This window comes from Haliaeetus albicilla, chromosome 1, assembly GCF_947461875.1.
Source record: "Haliaeetus albicilla chromosome 1, bHalAlb1.1, whole genome shotgun sequence".
NCBI classification, from domain to species: Eukaryota; Metazoa; Chordata; class Aves; order Accipitriformes; family Accipitridae; genus Haliaeetus; species Haliaeetus albicilla.
In genome coordinates, this window is record NC_091483.1 from 33,438,067 (window position 1) to 33,455,672 (window position 17,606).

The 17,606-nt window shown below is 35.5% G+C and overlaps 1 protein-coding gene across 10 annotated transcripts in view; it reads right to left on the bottom strand.

The window, feature by feature from the left end:
* The window catches only part of CCSER1 (coiled-coil serine rich protein 1), a 723,849-nt gene that overhangs the window by 324,361 nt on the left and 381,882 nt on the right, over nucleotides 1-17,606 (bottom strand). For all 10 annotated transcript variants that reach the window (XM_069784531.1, XM_069784559.1, XM_069784615.1 and 7 more), the window contains exon 8: nucleotides 5,927-6,010. In XM_069784531.1, the coding sequence (XP_069640632.1) occupies nucleotides 5,927-6,010 (84 nt within the window). The remainder of the gene's footprint in view (nucleotides 1-5,926; nucleotides 6,011-17,606) is intronic.

Sequence of the window (17,606 nt, forward strand, 5' to 3'; positions counted from 1 at the left end):
ACCAGTAAGACACTACTCTGTGCTAGTGACATAATCATTTATCTATGCCAAACACCATGATATGACAATGGTTTGTGATAGGGACTTAAACTCATATGCAGAATCACCTCCACAAGTGCTAAGGAATATTAAAGGAATATCTGACTGGCAGCTTGTCATCAAGGGACTGGCGTAGATGAGGAATCGGAGCCTAATCCCCATTGTGTGTCACAGGATATTGCCACTTTCACACTCCACGTCTGTCTTGCAGAACTGATTCAGAGAGTAATTACAGCTCAGATAAGACTTTTCTGGAATATGTGCAATTAATTCTTCTGTAAAAAAGGGGGAAAGAAGCCTGACACTTTAATGATGTTTAAGTACACCTAATCTATTTCTCTTCTGCTCCTAATGTTTCCTAAATATGAGGAAGAAAGAGGATTTGAAAGTACTTACAACTGCCTGTTCTTATGTAAATCATCCATGGGTCTGTAATATCCCCCATAAAATAGCCAATGTACTACAAAGCAGCAGAATGCAGAGCAAGTGGGTAACCAGTGTAAAGATTAATCTAGTATTTTTTTAATTTTCTTTTTAATATAAAGACTATTATTCTTTTCAGATGAGAATTACCTCATTTATTTAAAATTTCAAGGACAATTTTTTAAAAATTTTGAAAATAGACTGGACTAATCAAATTTTCTCTTTTTCCTAACAATTCAAAAAATGGTATTCACCATGAATTCATTGATTTATTTTTCCAAATCTCACTCTTGGCCTATCAAAAGAAAACAAGTTGTGATTTTAAAACTGTACAATTCAAGGCATCTATATTGTCATAACTACATTTTGAGGTAATTTTTACTCGTAACTCAAGTGCCTTTCATAAACAATTCATTGGCAGGATTCAAGTGCATTTCAGGCTTTCTGTTACACTTCAAAGCTGGATAACAAGTACTCATCTTCACGATACTTCAAAACTGCAGCAATTGCCTAATTGCCCAATATTGAACTCAACCTACAGAAAAGGGCTAAGTTTGCCATCATTCTGCCCTCCAGGAATACACTATATTTAGGAAACAAAAAAACAAAAAGACACACCCCCCCCAAAAAAACCCAAAACAAAACCCAACCAAAACCCCCCCAAACTCCTACACCACCCCCCGCCTCCTACCCCCAAATCATTTAACATATATTTTGGACAAGGAAGTAGAACTTGTTTACAATTTGCAAAGACAAAACAAAACAAAACAAGAACAGTTATATTTTGTTGAGCTGATTCCAGAGTCCTAAAGCATTTATTTCTACAGCTTGAGGTAAAGCTCACTTAGCTAGCACTGTACCTAGATATTCCATAGATGTAAAAAGTCTAACAGTTGATAAAGAGCCACCTCCACAGCAGAGAAATATCTCCAACAGCTGGGCTACAAGAAGGAGTCATTTCCTGACCTAGCTTTGCCTCCAGCTTCACTCAGAATCCACCCGAAGTGCCTCACTACATTTTTTATTTTGATGGGACAACACACATGACTTAAGTTACACAGGGAAATCAAGGTTGAAAGGATAATATTATTAGTGCTCATTTTTCAGTGTGAATGCTGCTGTACCAATGACAGCAGTAGAATAAATGTTACTGTAAGCAGCACTCAGTTATTTTAGCCACTATACCATGAAAATATTTTCTGCTTAAAGTCGTTCTAAGTGCTCACACTGCAGTGGAAAAAGATTGATTTGGAAAATGTACACTAAGATGCAGTTGCAGGTAGAGCTGGGTAGGAGACAGGTAAGGTTTCAAACATCTTTCTGCGTCAAATGAAAACTGAGACCTTCATTTATTTTGTTTATTTTAGGGAAGAAAAAAAAAACAAGAGAGAGAGAACAAGACCAAGCAAATGACTCCTTTTACCAAACCCTGAAGAATGGATTCACTTCGTTTCTTTGATTTTCTGGGTAAGAGGGTATCTTCATGAATGAGCACAGCTTTAAGACAAAGCCATGCTTTGAACCCAGATTTTAAATTCCTGCTCAGGTTCACCATTTCCAAGGAGCTTCAGAGCAGTTTTAGGCACCTGACATCTTGAAAACCAAACTCTCCTCCAATTTCTGGAGCAGGTATTTTTCAGAAGATAATGAGGGAATAGAGGAATTAATTCCACTGCTCTACCTATATTTAGGTACTGATCTGTCTACCTATATTTATTCCTCCAAAGATGGACAGAAACATTTCTGGTGACCAAGGGCATCAATCCAAAATTATCATGAAAAAGAGAACAAACAAAAAAATTGGTGACGGACTACTTCTCTAAGTTCTTCTCTGTTTGCTCAGAGGTAGGTGAGGGCTTCTTGCATTTTATCCTTTGTACCTGGGTCTTGTAGCTGAACATCTAAACCCCTATTTTCATTCCTCAAAGATTTACCCTTTTCTTCCTTCAAGAGCTAGATAGCAATTAGGAGAGAGAGCAGTTGCAGGTGCTCTGAAGCGTCACCAGCTTACAGAAAGTCAGCTTGCACTCCATTGACATTTTCTACCCTCAGCCCTGTTCAAGGTCTCCTTCATAACGCACTCAAATGTGCTAGAAATACTTTTTAAAAAGTATTTGAAAATAAAATAAAATAATCAAAGAGAGGAGGGGAAGATTACTAAAAAACTCTAGAAAAACTAGACAAGAGAAAGAAACAAAACCTCCTTCAGAGCCAAAATTTACCTAAGTCCACTTTAGGTTAAGTGCAGAGTTCTGCAGAAAAACTAATTAACCAAGGGTTTTAAATCTACATGCAAGCATCCAACTTAATGGAAAATCACAAGGCAAGTACAGATTTTCATATACTTCTCTCAGGAAGTACAAAACTGACTCCCACTCAAATTGATTTTTATGTTAAAGTGCTATCTACGAATTAACATCATGATGCCATGATTTTAAGACAGGCAGGTTGTATTTACAACTGTTATATTTCCATATTCAAAATGACAATGGAGCATGGGTTGCCCTAAGATACAAGAAAAAAAATGGTAGTTATCCATCAAGTGTTATGTCTGTAATATATTGTATCTAAGTGAAAAGGCGTACAGTTTCATTAGCCAAAAATTACTGTTCTACTTATCTTTTGTAAACATTCACTTTCCTAATATTTACAGTCTAACAAACACATAAATAACTGTAGGATTTGCAGAATATTAAAGCATGTTTTTCATCAATTTTTGGCTCATTTTATATAAGTGAAGAAAACATTTTTATCAGCATTTTCTAGCAATCATTTCAAATGTACTTCATTTTTAACAGTTCTAAAAAGAGAGATTACTTGTCTTGAATAGTCCACTGCAGGCAGCTCCTTAAAGCACCTCAAGCAATGAGGAACAAACAGCATGATGCTCCCATTGGGAAGGCAGAGAAATGCAAAAAAAGGGGATTGCAACGACTGCCTGGCACCTGGAGTGACTTCCTTAGCCTGCAGCGTGGTGGGCAAAGCTGCAGTGGGACCTTCCCCTGTGGGCCTGGTGCCCTGCAAAAAGCCCCAGAGCAAACTGGAGAGGGAACCCTAGGTGTATCTTTTGGTGGGCCGCAGTATTTAGCAGCGCCGTGATGGCAGGGCCCAAGGCACCTCCATGAAGAGGACACTGGATGTGCAGTGCAAGAGGTCGTGGCCAGAGGGACTGGAGCTCTGATGCTCTTCAGAGGACTTCAAGTTGCATCCTCAGCCTCACACAGGCTCATTACAGGCATCAGAGTAAAAACAGGAGCTCACTGTAAGTATACTGAGGTTTTTTAGATGCTTAAGACCAAAACCATGGTTGGAAAGAGCTGCTCCATAGCTGCCTAACTTCAGAGAAGCCTAAGCTGAGTGGGTGCTTCCCCTGTTGGATTGCTGAGGTCCTTCAATAAGTAGACTTTAGTCTGGTGATCCCATGGATGCTAACAAAGCAAAACAGTTGCTTTGTTTCCAGAAGACTGTTCTGGCACAAGTTCTAACCATGTTTTTAGTGAGCTCTTTTACTAGGCTGTCACTTTAATTCTAGCTGCTCTAAAAGTCGTGGCAGCTCTTATACCACCACACCCTTAAACAAACGAAACCCCCAACTTTTTACAGAAAAATAGTATTGCAGGAGAATACACAGTCAAGATTAAAAAATACACAGATGGCCAAAACTAGCATACTGACTCTGTACTTACACACCTCACGCACAAAAATCCTTTTTTCCAGTCCTGTGGGCACCCACTACACTTTTTTTTTTTTAATAGGTTTCATAACCTTAAGTCCAGCTTCTGTCATGTTCACCTCCCAATCTAGTTTTATTTAGTTCAACAGGAGTAAATGAGATATACTGAGCCCTTTCAAAACTTAATTTCAAATTACTAAATGTGCTCTCAAGACTCCCACCTGTACTCTCTTTTACAAGTCCTAGAGTAACAAAACTGAAGTCAGTTAATCATGGATTAAATTCAGGATATGTACTTTCAACCATATGGAAATCCTTATTTCAAGACCCTAGGAAGATTTACTTTTCTGCCTATTATGAGGTACAAGAACAAAATTCCCTGTGCGACTTTATTCTGCAACTGACACATATACAGATGAACTTTGACAACAGTTAACAGCAAATGAGCTACAGCTCACTGTATCAATACAGGATAATTTTACTCTGACAAAATTGTCAACCAGTTAAATAGCATATGTTCTGAACTAGACTCATATAAAATTAATGCTCCAGGACTGTACAGAAGCTTGATGTTCCCTGTGTCCCATTTTGTCATTTAATTTTAGATAATAATTACATAATACATCATTTCTTAATATAGCCAAATATGAAACAAAGAATATTGATGACCTGTATTTATTTAGCCGATGTTAATATAGCAAAGGAATCTTTCATCCTTGAGCAGCATTACATTTTTCCCATGCAACTTGAAACTTAGCTATTTGTGCTGGTGTAAAAGTATACTGGTGTTGTTGGTTAGTATATAAAACATGCAGTAATGGATGGACCTGAATTCTGTCCAAGTTCTGAGCTAGCCACCAGGCCTGAGACAGAAAGGCACAAAAAGCCCCTGAGCTAGATCAGATAATTAAGATCTAATTAGAGAAACAACCCCACCTACCAAAGGGTGCTTATACAAAATCTTAGGTGGCTGCACACCTGCAACTTCCATGGAAGCAATGTATGTGCTAAACTTCTTCCTGAATGTGGTGACCCTACATGATTTCTCTGCGGAGTCTTTAAGTTCTCTGTGAGAGGAGGCAGAAAAATCTCTCTCCTTTATTTAAAAATACTGAAGACATAAATGTTTTAATCATGTTCCATCAAAAATGGAATTTTAAAATTATGTTAGTACAGTCTTAATAGGACAATAAATTGCATTTTCATGTGTTTACGTTTTTTAATTGCTGTATCACATATTTTACCTCACTCAGTCACTTGAGAGTATTCTGTCTATCCTTAAAATGGTAGTACTCAAGCATTAGTAGCTCAAATGATAAGGAAAGGCTCAGCAAGTGTAAGAATATTTATTATTTTATTTAAAGTAAAGACATCTATTAAGGAGAAATAGTATTTCATTTTCTACTGAACATTCTTGTAGATGTGAAAAGCAGCTCATAGGAGAAGTAGTCACAATTCATCAGGACATGTGCACAGCCCTTCAAGATTTCTGGCGTATGCATACAGTGCTGTGCTACTTCTCTGCCTCTGATACTGCAAGACAACTGTCAACACAATCTTTTCAAAGAAACTTCTATTAGCAGTGCATCTAGATAGTAGCCACTTCAGAGGCTGACAAGTCCCTATCAGTGTTTATCTGAATGATTAACATAGCCTTAGGCTAGCTATTCTGTAGGGGGTGTGAAACTGTATTTCTTTAGTTTCTGGTCTTGAGTGACATTATCAGGTAAATGAACTTAAAAAAAAAACAACAACAACAACAACAAAATCACAATTGCTTCTGCTGCTTACCAGCTCCTCACGAAGTTGGGCTATGAGTTCATCTCTCTCCTTCAGCTGCAGCTTCAGCACTGAGCATTCATCTTTTATTCCATCCTACAAAAACATCAAAAGAGATGTTATAATAGGCTTAATGCTTTTATTTTGGTCTTGACAAGAAAAGGCTGCTTCACATAGTGCGAGATAATTACATTCAAGTAATGAAACTCAATTCTCCTTTGTCATGTGTGGTATTTTCAATAACATATTCTAAGTTGCTGCATAAACAAATTAATGCATCCAAAGACATTACATAGAAATGTGAACAGCTCCCTTCACAGAAGTCCGTTTCCTTGTTTTCTGAATCCTTTAAGCCTTTTTACTGAAGATCCTATCAGGTCATTCCTTTTCAGTTAAGGAATGGCTATGAAATGTTATAATTTTACTCATACAAAACAACATTAGAGAAATATCAATTTAGAGGCATTATTGTGGAGCTCTTGATCCTGGAGAGGATGAAAAAGAAAGCACAACAGAAATTCACAGGAAAAGTAAAGCATCCTTCCCATGCATACATCTTTTTTCCCACATCAGCCAAAACAACTGCAATTCTGATATTAACTGGGTGGAGGAAAGAAAATAGTTACCACTTGGTGATATAACCATTGACTGTAACTCAGTTCGACTTGCATGAAAATGAACCTGATAGCTAGGACTGTAGCCAAACCCAGGTCCATGAGGCAGCTGGAAAGCTGTCCCCAGGCAATTTCCTTCCATATAAGTTTAAACACCTTATTTGGAGAAGAAATGTCAATCATATATTTTTATGTTGTTCTGATAAACATCCAAGAGGAGAAACTCAATGAAATGACTGAACTGTTGAAGAATAAAAGCCTAACTAACTAACTAGCCAACTAGCTGGTCATACAACTATAAATGAAGAATTGTATCTTTACATCCTTCTTAGTACAGAGACATATTTATGAAGTTTGGGAAATTTACTGGTTTGGAGTATCATTATTTTCCCCAAAAACCCAAGTCATACAACAAGAAAACTTTTGGAAATATGGTCTTATTTGCACAACACTTAGTTTAAAAATAAAAAAAATTAGACCTCTAGCTAACAGATGATAACAAGTATAAAAGTGCAGAAATTATTTAGAACATGAAGAGCTCGGGGGTTCAAAAGGGTATAACCAGTGTGATAAACGTGAACTCTGTCAGTACTAATGTGTTTGTAACTCCAAATGAACACACAAATATAAGACAAAAAAGAGTGTGAAGTCCATTTTCCTCAGTTAAATGTTAGGTTATAATAATTACCTTTCAAAGTCATTATATTGCTTATCATCTGCTCTAACAGAATTGGAAGAAGAAACAAGATACTCACATATAAACCCCCAAACATTTACAACTGCAATAAAAAGAGATACCCCATGTCTGGCAGAGATAATGAACCTGCTTACACACTACTTCAGTACTATGTACTGATCTCCTGAAAGATTCAAACTTAGAAAAAAGCCAGAACTTACACTACATCCTTTAAGGAAAAAATCACAGGAGTTTTTCTTTGCTATATGGTATCGCAGCATTTCACTCTTACTATCTACTAATAGATTGCTGTTTAGGAATGTTAGCTGAAAGTAAAAAACTAGCACGTTCCACAATACAGTCCTCAGCACGGAATATGTTATTAGCACATATTGAACATTTTTGTTAGCAAAAACATCTGCTTCTAAATAATATTTATTTTATCAAAGTGAGGTCTTAATTTAAAAAAAAAAAGTTTTTTAAAAACAATGTGGCATTAGCTATTGTACCTCAATTTCTAGTTAAGTTATTCCAAGTTCTTTTTGTCAGCATGGTTTCACATTGTTGCTGTGACCTTAGACAGGATCTTCCTTGCAACTTGCTGTACAGGCACATCAATGTGTATGCAGAAGTTACCCAGAATTGTCTAGTAAAAGGGAAATGCTAGCAATTCCCAAATTTTTGTTATTGTTTAGTAAAAGAAGGAATAATAAACATAGTGTATATATTCCATCTACTCTACACCACACTGGGTTTGCAAGCAGCAGATAGCTCTTTTTCTTGTTGAACACAGTGTAGAATTAGGATTTTATAATCCCATTCTGCTGCATGGTATCTACATAGGCATCATTCGTTCAGCAAACGCAAGACAAAAGGAAAAAGACAAATGGTGCTTGGTGCTTCTGTTTCTATTATATTTTGAGGACATTTCTGCTATAATACCAACTGAGAACATGAATAGAAGAAAGAAAATAACATACAGGAATAAAAGAGAAAAAAATAGTCGACTGCAGAAAGGCTTGGGTAATTTCAATATCCCATAACTCTGTCTGAATGTAGTACTAACAGAATAAAAAATGTTATAGAATCAACTATCTATTGCCAAAACAGTGAATACAGTTCTTCCAGAAAGTAACTATTAAAAGCTAGGGAAGGAGAAAAGGCTCCAAAAATCATATTTTTGTGCAAGAGCCAAAATATTTCAGTGAAGGCTTGTGTGGAGGATACCAGAGAAGTAGCATGCCATTGAAAGGTGTAGGAGGGGCAGCAAGAGCTGGTGGAATTCTGTGTTATTAGTCCAGGAGCAAACAGCAATGCATATCAGATAGTGTGAATTCAGGAACGGATCACCTTTACTCCTTAGGAGGCCTGAAATGTTTCATTATCTACTGTGAAACTGTAGTACAGTGCAGGGCTACTATGGAAAGACCAAGAAATTTATTGAGAAAAGCTTCTCAATATGAATGAAGAATAGGAGACACAGTTCAATGGGGATTTATAGTATTAAAAAGACCCCCAAACCAAAACCAAAATCCAAACCCCCTACCTGAAAACCAGAATTCCCTTCTAAGGAAATGTCACAACAACAGACATCAAAGAGGAAGGGACTTGAAAAGGATAGCCCGCTTTTAGCAAAGCATGCAATCAGTGCATTCTAAGCCTACACTGTAATTGCAAAGCTGGAAGAAACATTTTCCCCCATAAAATAGGACTTTTTATATACACTTTGAACACTTTGGGGCTTGATGATTTGGGCTTTTCACTATACCCACATTCTAGTAGATACTTAACCCATGTATTCCTATGTTTAAACAAATAAGCTTATTTACAATGCTGGGTATGATCATGTGTGCAAAACATTTCTCATGTTTTCACAGCCTTTATAATATTTATAGAGTGTAAGAGAAAAAACAGATTGGCATATAAGTATAGCTGAGTTCATGTGCCAACTACAATCAAATGACCATAGATTTAAAAGTCTGCTAGATAACATTTACCATTTCTATTAACTAAACCAATATCCTTGGACACTCTGATTCCTTATCTTTCTGCTAAATGAGTTTATACCAGTATATTTTATCAAGGCTATCAGTCCAATGAGAACATGGATGCTATGAAAATATTAGTCCAAATAATTCAATCATATGTTCTATGCATGTTTTCATAAGCTACCTGTATACACCATAGCTTTGAGGCCATTTTGATGAGTTTAGTAAATTATATGTACTACATATTACATACAGTATTACATATTATAATGATATTCTCATTATTCTTATGAATGTTGATCGTGATCCCATTATGAAAAAAAAGGATAAGAATTCTGCTCTCCCTTGCCGTAAGCATGTTCATAACAGGCTTGTCCAAGACTCTGGAAATACTTGCTAAAAAGAGAACTCAATTAACAGCTCATTCTTAAAGAGAACTGTTAGACACAGGATGATCTGTAAATAAAATGGTACGTCTTCAAATTACTTTCTGTTATTAAATGGAGGTAATCAAAAAGGTTTGCAGTCTAAATTCCAGGTATACTCCACAAAAATGCAAAAGCAGCTGTGTGAAAAATGTCCATCATGTTTCCCTCACTTATATTCTCTGATTGTAAAAAAGATCCAGGATGTAGCTGTATATTCACTAAGGATCTGCTGTTATTATTGTACAAGTTTACAGTCAGAATACTATTTAAATTATCCTCTTTGTACTTCTTCAAATTATCACCCTTTTACTTATTTTCAGTCATAGCCTATGACAGCAATTGCTATGTCTCAGTGCTAGTATTTTCCTATTTTAGTTTAATTCTGTCCGTCTGGGAAAATGCTAAACATAATAGCAAATCTGTTTCTCATCAGATTAGGTCACAAGATGACAAATTGTACTGCGTGTGTGAAGACAGCTGCAGCAGGTTATGCATAAGTGCCAAAAAGCATAATCATTTCCATTTTGAAAACTTACTTTATACCTCTTCATACTTCGAAACTAATAGGCATATTGTGCTTACTGTAATCAAAGTGCTATAAACAGAACTAACCAAGTACTATGGAAGATAAATTTATTGCAATTTTACTTTGATTCTAAACAGAATATGCTGCCAAAATAGTACCATAAAATTAGAATATTATAAAACTCATTTGATAAATGTGCTGAATTTCAGATGCTAAGCAGATTGTTTACCAACTTAGGGTAATGTAAAAAACAGCAATTACTTAGGGTGCAGTGTCTTAAAAAAAACACCCTGTAACAAACCAAACTAAGAAATTTAAAACTGAATATCAGGTCCAGAAAGCTACATAAATGCAATAATACTTGAAGCCTCCTCTAAATTATGCAGCAGATTTATACAGCAAAATTAATACATTTCTGGATAAATATCTAGAATATTCAGAGAAAACACAGTTTATTTTAAAATGTACAGGATTTTTATGCCAGCAGCATAGGAGTCTAGACTGTACAGGGTTATGGATATCTTTTATGGTTCACTTTATACCACCTGGCATCTGAAAAGCACCAAGTACTTTTGTGGATCTTACTTGAAATTTGTAGAGAAGCACCATTATCTATCTACAAACTGAGACCCCACTTGTGTTAACATGTGTCATGTTGACACACACAGTTTTATTAAAAGGAAGAGCATCTACTTATTTGAGATTACTCATGTGAGTAGTCTTGTGGATATTACACACTGTGTTTTTAGAAATGGGCTTTTGTCAGATCACGAATAGTTTTATTGATTATCATTGTTTTAATATCTTACCATGAGGGAGAGAACCTGAGACTGAATTATTTGTTTCAGGTGTCAAAATGAAGTCACTGGTCCATCTTTGAGAGATGGTCCCCTGACATATTTACACCATGTTACTGTATGTACACGGTATGACTTTCCAGTGTTTTATTTTCCCTTTCTGTGTTCACTCTACGTCTTGTATCAATTTAAATCTGTCATATCAATTCCTCTCAATCACAGCAAGAGAGAAATTAATTGGCTGGCTGCAATTCTTCACATGTGCAAAGCACATGGATTTTGCTTTTTTGGCTCATCTGTTGTTTTGGTGCTCTGCCAGGCCAGTTAGTCTTGGTTGGAGTCCTGACAATGCTCCCAAAGAGAGACCGCTGACCGCAAGCAGTGGTCACAGTTAACTTCTCAACTCACACTGCCATGCCAGCTGTTGCTCAAGCCCAGCACAAGGGTGAGGGCAAGTCCATGCTTCAGAAATTCCCATTAAAGCATAACACAGCAACTCAGAGCAATCTCCCACGGCCACCCTGACTCAACACAAGCAGAGTCTCACGACAGGGTATCCATCCAGGAGGAACAAAACAAATAAAAAAAATCCTGAATCAGCTTTGGAAGCTGTGGTCATATCAGAAAACAGGTATTGTTATGTACATCTTCTTTCAATGCAGCTACAGCATTCAAATGACTTTTCTGAAGGAACAGCTCTATATTTCATTTCCTGATCATGAAATCAAATGGAGTTTCGGGAGCACAGGATCTGGTCTCATAATGATAAATAAGGGTGATTAATCCTCATAAAACCTTATGCAATTCTATACCCTGTTCTATCTAAGTTAAATTACATGGAGTATGTCAATAAATATTTTACTGGAACAATTTAGGGCAGCTATATGCATATGAATACTAGAATTCAACTGATACTTTACTACGAAGGTAACACTTAAAGAGACTATGTAGGCTATGATACTTTAACTTCAGATATTTATAAATACAGAACTAAATAAACGATGTTTTCTTCATAGTGATCCAATTGTCAGTTAACTGTGAAATACAGATTGAGTAATTTTTTTTTTTTTCTTCAGCTGTATTTTGCTCTCTTCAGGAGTGACAATAAAAAGCATGGAGTTTAAAGGAACGCAGCTTGATCAATAAACTGCAAAACATGAAACTGAACGATCATACCAGGTAAAGCCCAAGGTATATCTAACCTGCAGAAATCATGAACAGCAGCCAGGAGTGGAAACATGTAACTAACATATAAATGCATTTTTCCCAATATAACCACTCCATTTACTCTCTCCTTATGGCTCTTCCTGAGCCAGAATTCACATACACAGTACCACACCTCCTTTGGTAATATCTCTAAATAAATTATATGTTCATGAAAAGAAAACAAACCAACCAAGTGAAACAAAAAAACCCAATCCCCCAAACCTTCCTTTTGTTTAAAAACTGCTGTCAAACAATGTCATTGTTTCTGTCTTGAGAGGACTATTTCCTATTTTCCTGTGGTTTTGGTTTTATAAGTCTACGTGCTTACATAAACCACCTGTATCTCTGATTAAAACCTATGATCCACCTTTTCTAGTTGCACTGTATCAGTCATTCGAATCAGGTAATCAGGATTCCATGTAGCATCTGAGCAGTGGCTTAGCCATCCATTCACACAATTGCATTATAACATTTTGGTTTGCATTAATTTCTAAGTAAGTATTCAAAATAATTCTTAGGGGCCCAGATTTATAGAAAAAAAACATGTCTTCTACATTTTCTGTAGAAAGGGAAAAAATTCAATCACCAACCCTTTTGTAGACCTAAAATCAGGTGTCACAAACTTCAGAATAAACAGACTTTGGAAACAATGTCCCTGTACCTAATTCATCAAAACCCCTGCAAGAACTACTCAGAATTACTCAACTGTATGTACTTTTTTTGATTTTGATAAGTACTAAGCTGGTGTTTTCAGGGAACTATGCACAATGTCTGAGAGATCTCTTTCCTCATTTAGAAAAATAGGACTTTTCTTCTTCCTTTGTGTCTGCTGACATTGAATCTCAACTGCCTTTCATCTTTAAATTATTTGGTATGATGAGATTTTTTTGTAACATTTCATACTCCATTTTTATTCTGATTATTCTGGACCCTTCTGGAAGTATAATTCTTCCTTTAATAAATGACTACTTACTTACATCTTTTGTACTGTACACCTAATCTGCCATTAATCCACAAGAAGACTTTCCCACTCATCCTCTTATTTTTTAAAAGCCTTTGATGAAGGGCCCTGTTGAAGGCTTTTTGGAAATTGAGTTAACTACACAAAACAGATCATCCTTATTCACATGCTGATGACTCTTCCAGCAGAATTCTGAGGTGTGATTAAAATTGCAGAAAGTCAGGTCTGCTCTTCCCCATTTATTATATTCATTTATGGGCCAACTAAATCTATTTACCAGAACAGTTTCTACTAATTTAACTGGTAACAAAGTCAAATTAAAAGAACTATTAAAAAAACCCAAACAAACAACAAAAAAATGTTATCTTATTTCTATCTGTCATTTTGCTAAGAAGATGATTTAAGCAACAGATAACAGCTAAGAGTTAGTAGTTCGACAATTTCTCATAGCAGTTTCTTTAGCATACTTGAATGAGTAGCTGGTGCAAGAGATTTCTTATTCTACGGTATTCCATTATTATTCTTGGATATCTTCAACTGACATTTCAAGACTCTTTCCTCAGACTAGTTCCCCAATGTTGCTGGTGTATCTACTTATGTGGAAACAAACACAAACCATTTATTTATTTTTTTTTTTTTTTTACAATAACCTTATTTGCCAAGAGTGCTTCCTTACACAACAATTATCTTTCAGCATTGCAATTTCTCTGTAAGATATCATGCCACTTATTAATTGAAGAAAACCTTTTATAATCAGGGTGAGGGGTTTGTTTGTTTGTTTTAGTATTTTGGCCTTGCTTATTTTATTTTTACATTAAATTGTAACCATGAAGTTTAGCAATTTAATTTTCTCCTGTTAACTCTCATTATCACCAGGGAAAAATATCTTATTCTTATCTAATTTTTTGCTCTAGTACCAAATCAGCAAAACCCCTTCACACTCTTGCATGCAAACAACCTTAATCATGTAACACATATAGACTGACTGACGTCAAAGAATACCCGTAAGATCTATAACTTTGTAAAGATATAATTTCACTCACAATTGAAATGCAGCCACTTTTTCACTGGTATGTCACAGTTTCTTTCTGCCAACCAGCATGTTAAAACCATTTAGGCCGGAAGTAAAAATATCTGCCAACTGCCACATTTTTGTAAAAGTTTCTTTACTGCCACGCCAGTAAATGCATTTCTTCATATAAGGAGAATAATGTCCTTCACAAAACCTCATTTCTCAAAATGGAAGGAGACAAGTCCAAATCAGATCCTGGCTCCCCTGGGAGGAGATAAATAGCAAAGTTCCTTCTGGCTCCAACACAGCACAGGCCACCAAGCTGAAGTCTCCTCTGTAGTCTCCTACTATCAGCTTGAAAATGTGACACCATTTCCATTATTTTATGCTGAATTCAACATTTATGCTTTAAAATACTCTTTCTCCTGCTTCCTGGAATCACAAGAAAATTTCAGACAGGAGGAAAGGGGAGCCTTAAAAAATAGTGACTTCAGCTCTTTCAGGTGTGAGGAAAAATGTGACAAAACAACCTCTTCTGCAGAACAACCAAAAGACAAAACATATTTTTAGGTTTTCCAGTTACCATTTTTAAAGCCAAGTCAAGATTTTCTTTAGGATCTGAATAAAAATAATTTTAGATTGTCCGGGATGATTCAGGGAGGAAACCAATGAATAAATTTTTAGATCTTTCAAACACTTAGGAACTGACAGAAGTAATCTTATTAAATGCTCTCAAGAGAATAAGAAAGGAGAAGAGATTCAGCCACCTCTGGTTAAGGTTATAATTACAAAAATAATGTGGAATTCCAGGAAAGTTTTTAAGATCAAAAATACTAATGCTTGCACACATAGATAATGCATGCAAATAACAAATACTCACAGAAATAAGTGATAAATAAGTTACCACTAAATACCGTTTAGTGCAGGTTTGGAGACTAAGTGAGAAGAACGTGAAAGCTCATGGTGGCAGGCTACCTGGTTCTCTGCCAGATATTTAAGAAAATTATTAAATGGGGGCAAATACTACAAATTCTTCAACTGATGTAAGCAAGATGTCTTCATAAGACAGAATTTAGATTTTTTTTCATGCATCCCGTGTTTTACCTTTGTATAAAATGGGAAATATGTTATAAAGACAAATGCAGATTCTAAGGAAAGAGTGTCAAAAGAGCATATAGACTAGTAGAATAGCAGAGGACACACAAATATATTCTGGAAATAAAAAGTTTACCCCAGATTAATCTAAATGTTTTCCTCACTATTTGAACCATAAAGTTTTATTTGACCACTAATAATATTTTATGATATTAAGAGACCAATACTGCGAGTATTGAGGCAACCATGCATTTTTAAATATAAGGAATTTGGTAATTTTGTTACACTTTAGTAGATTACAAATTGCTGCCTTATTTCCCCTTCCCCCTCCAACTTCCCATATGTACAATATTTTGAAATATGGGTTCTTTTCAGTTGTGGATTCCAAATACTTCCATATAATGAGGTCTCTGCCATCCCCTTTTTATTTTTGTTTTTATTTTTTTCAAGGTAGGAAATTCAGACATACAAAAGGGAGGTAAGCATTCACCTGGGGTACCCAGAAGAACCCGCAATAGGTGACAGGTTTCCCGAGCTTGGTGCCTATGAAAAAGGACTCCCCTGTTCACATCACACAAAACACCACGTAAACGCTAATATTGTGTTAATGCTTAATGACATCTCTAACCATGGCCACATTCATCCAAATAAAAAAATAAAACAAATTAAAAAAAAAAAAAGAAATCTCAAAACATAATATCTTTTCTTTGGCAATTCTTAGAGTACTTTCATACCAGTCTAACTCCATTTATTGCAAAAGGCTCCCTAGATCCACAATAGTAACACAGAAAAGTAAGACCCTCATATTTAGATAAAATGAGGCCACAGAAGTACCATACACTGTATTTATTCTTATATCATTAAGAGGTATTGAGGAGAACATGATGTCCTCTCTTAAACTTCATATAATACTTGTAATTTACTGCTGCTTATAGATTTTCAAATATTTTATATCAATAAACATACTACATAATATTACTGACCCTTTCAATAAAACTGGAGCGAATAGCAAAATGATGCACAACCAGTGAGCAAATCTGTAATTTATTTTGATATTTCAGAACATCTCGCACATATAAAACATGAAGATTGTTTCCTGCCTTTACCACACTTGCTAAAGACAGATGGATTTGTTTCTCTAAATGAGCAATTTTGTGGAATATTGGCATAGCCTCTTTCACTTACTGCCATTTAGTACACTGAGCTCTTGGACACCCATTTCTTGTATAGAACCACTGAGGTTTTATGCCTTCTTATCAGGTAGGCAAGAGCAGATTCTGAATTACAGTGAACATACTTCACACTGTCACTATGCTTCTCACTTATATAAATAAGTATGAGGAAATTTCAGGGTAATGAAAGGATGTAATTTTCAATATATATCTTACCAAAAGGATAATTGGCTATGTTTATTTTTTATTGAAACTATTCATGCTACTCATTATTTTGATGCTTTCAATGAAATATTTGCTTTTCTTTTCCTCTTCAGGTGGTTACATCTCCATCAGCTTCTTATATTCTCTAAAAAAAGAATTCTGAATTTTGCAAGTCAATGTTCAAGCTAGGCGGTCATAGAAAAGTAAATTAAAAAAAAAATCTAAAAAGACTCAACTAGAACGTACAATCAGTGTGACTCCCTTACAAACTGCACAGCCAATTACTTACTGACCTTAAACGAAACTGCATTTTTCATTTGAGAGCAAACCTTTGTTCAACCAATGTGACATTTTGCTGGTAGTTTTTATGCAGCTATATCAATCTTTAAATTCTGCCAACTTTGCATACATATAGAAAATCTAATTTCTGGACTGGCATTACGATCATTACAAAAGAAAAGACATCTTTATCTTAGTGAGTTTTTAAGCAAAATTAAAAAAGGCTTTGACAGATAACTAAAACAAAATTCAGCTATCAGAAGACAGTTATGCTGTCATAGGACAATTACAAAGATACTACAAAATTTAAGTCTCTTAAGACAGTACAGTACCACCTATAAATACCTACCTAGTTTAGCCAGTACGGAAGACAGTACAGTCTAATTAGTAAAACACGCGTTGGCATAATAAACGTGCTAATACAGAACTGCTCTTCCTGTTTCTGAGCTACCATGCAGAGAGATACACCACTGTACTAAGCCAAGTAGAAATAAAATTCTATGCATAAATAATATAGAAATAAAAAGGGTTGGGTTTTGTTTGTGTCGTTTTGTTTGGGTTTTTTTTATACTTAGAGCCCCCTACATTGCACATTTTAAATTGGAATAATTCAAGTATACAAGTCTTCTAGAAGAAACTTGAACTATATTGTTCTTTTCCTGTAAATTTGGAAGACAGTCTCTATAAAATTTTCCTCTGTAAAAAGAAACAAACAAAAAGCCTAATAATGTCAA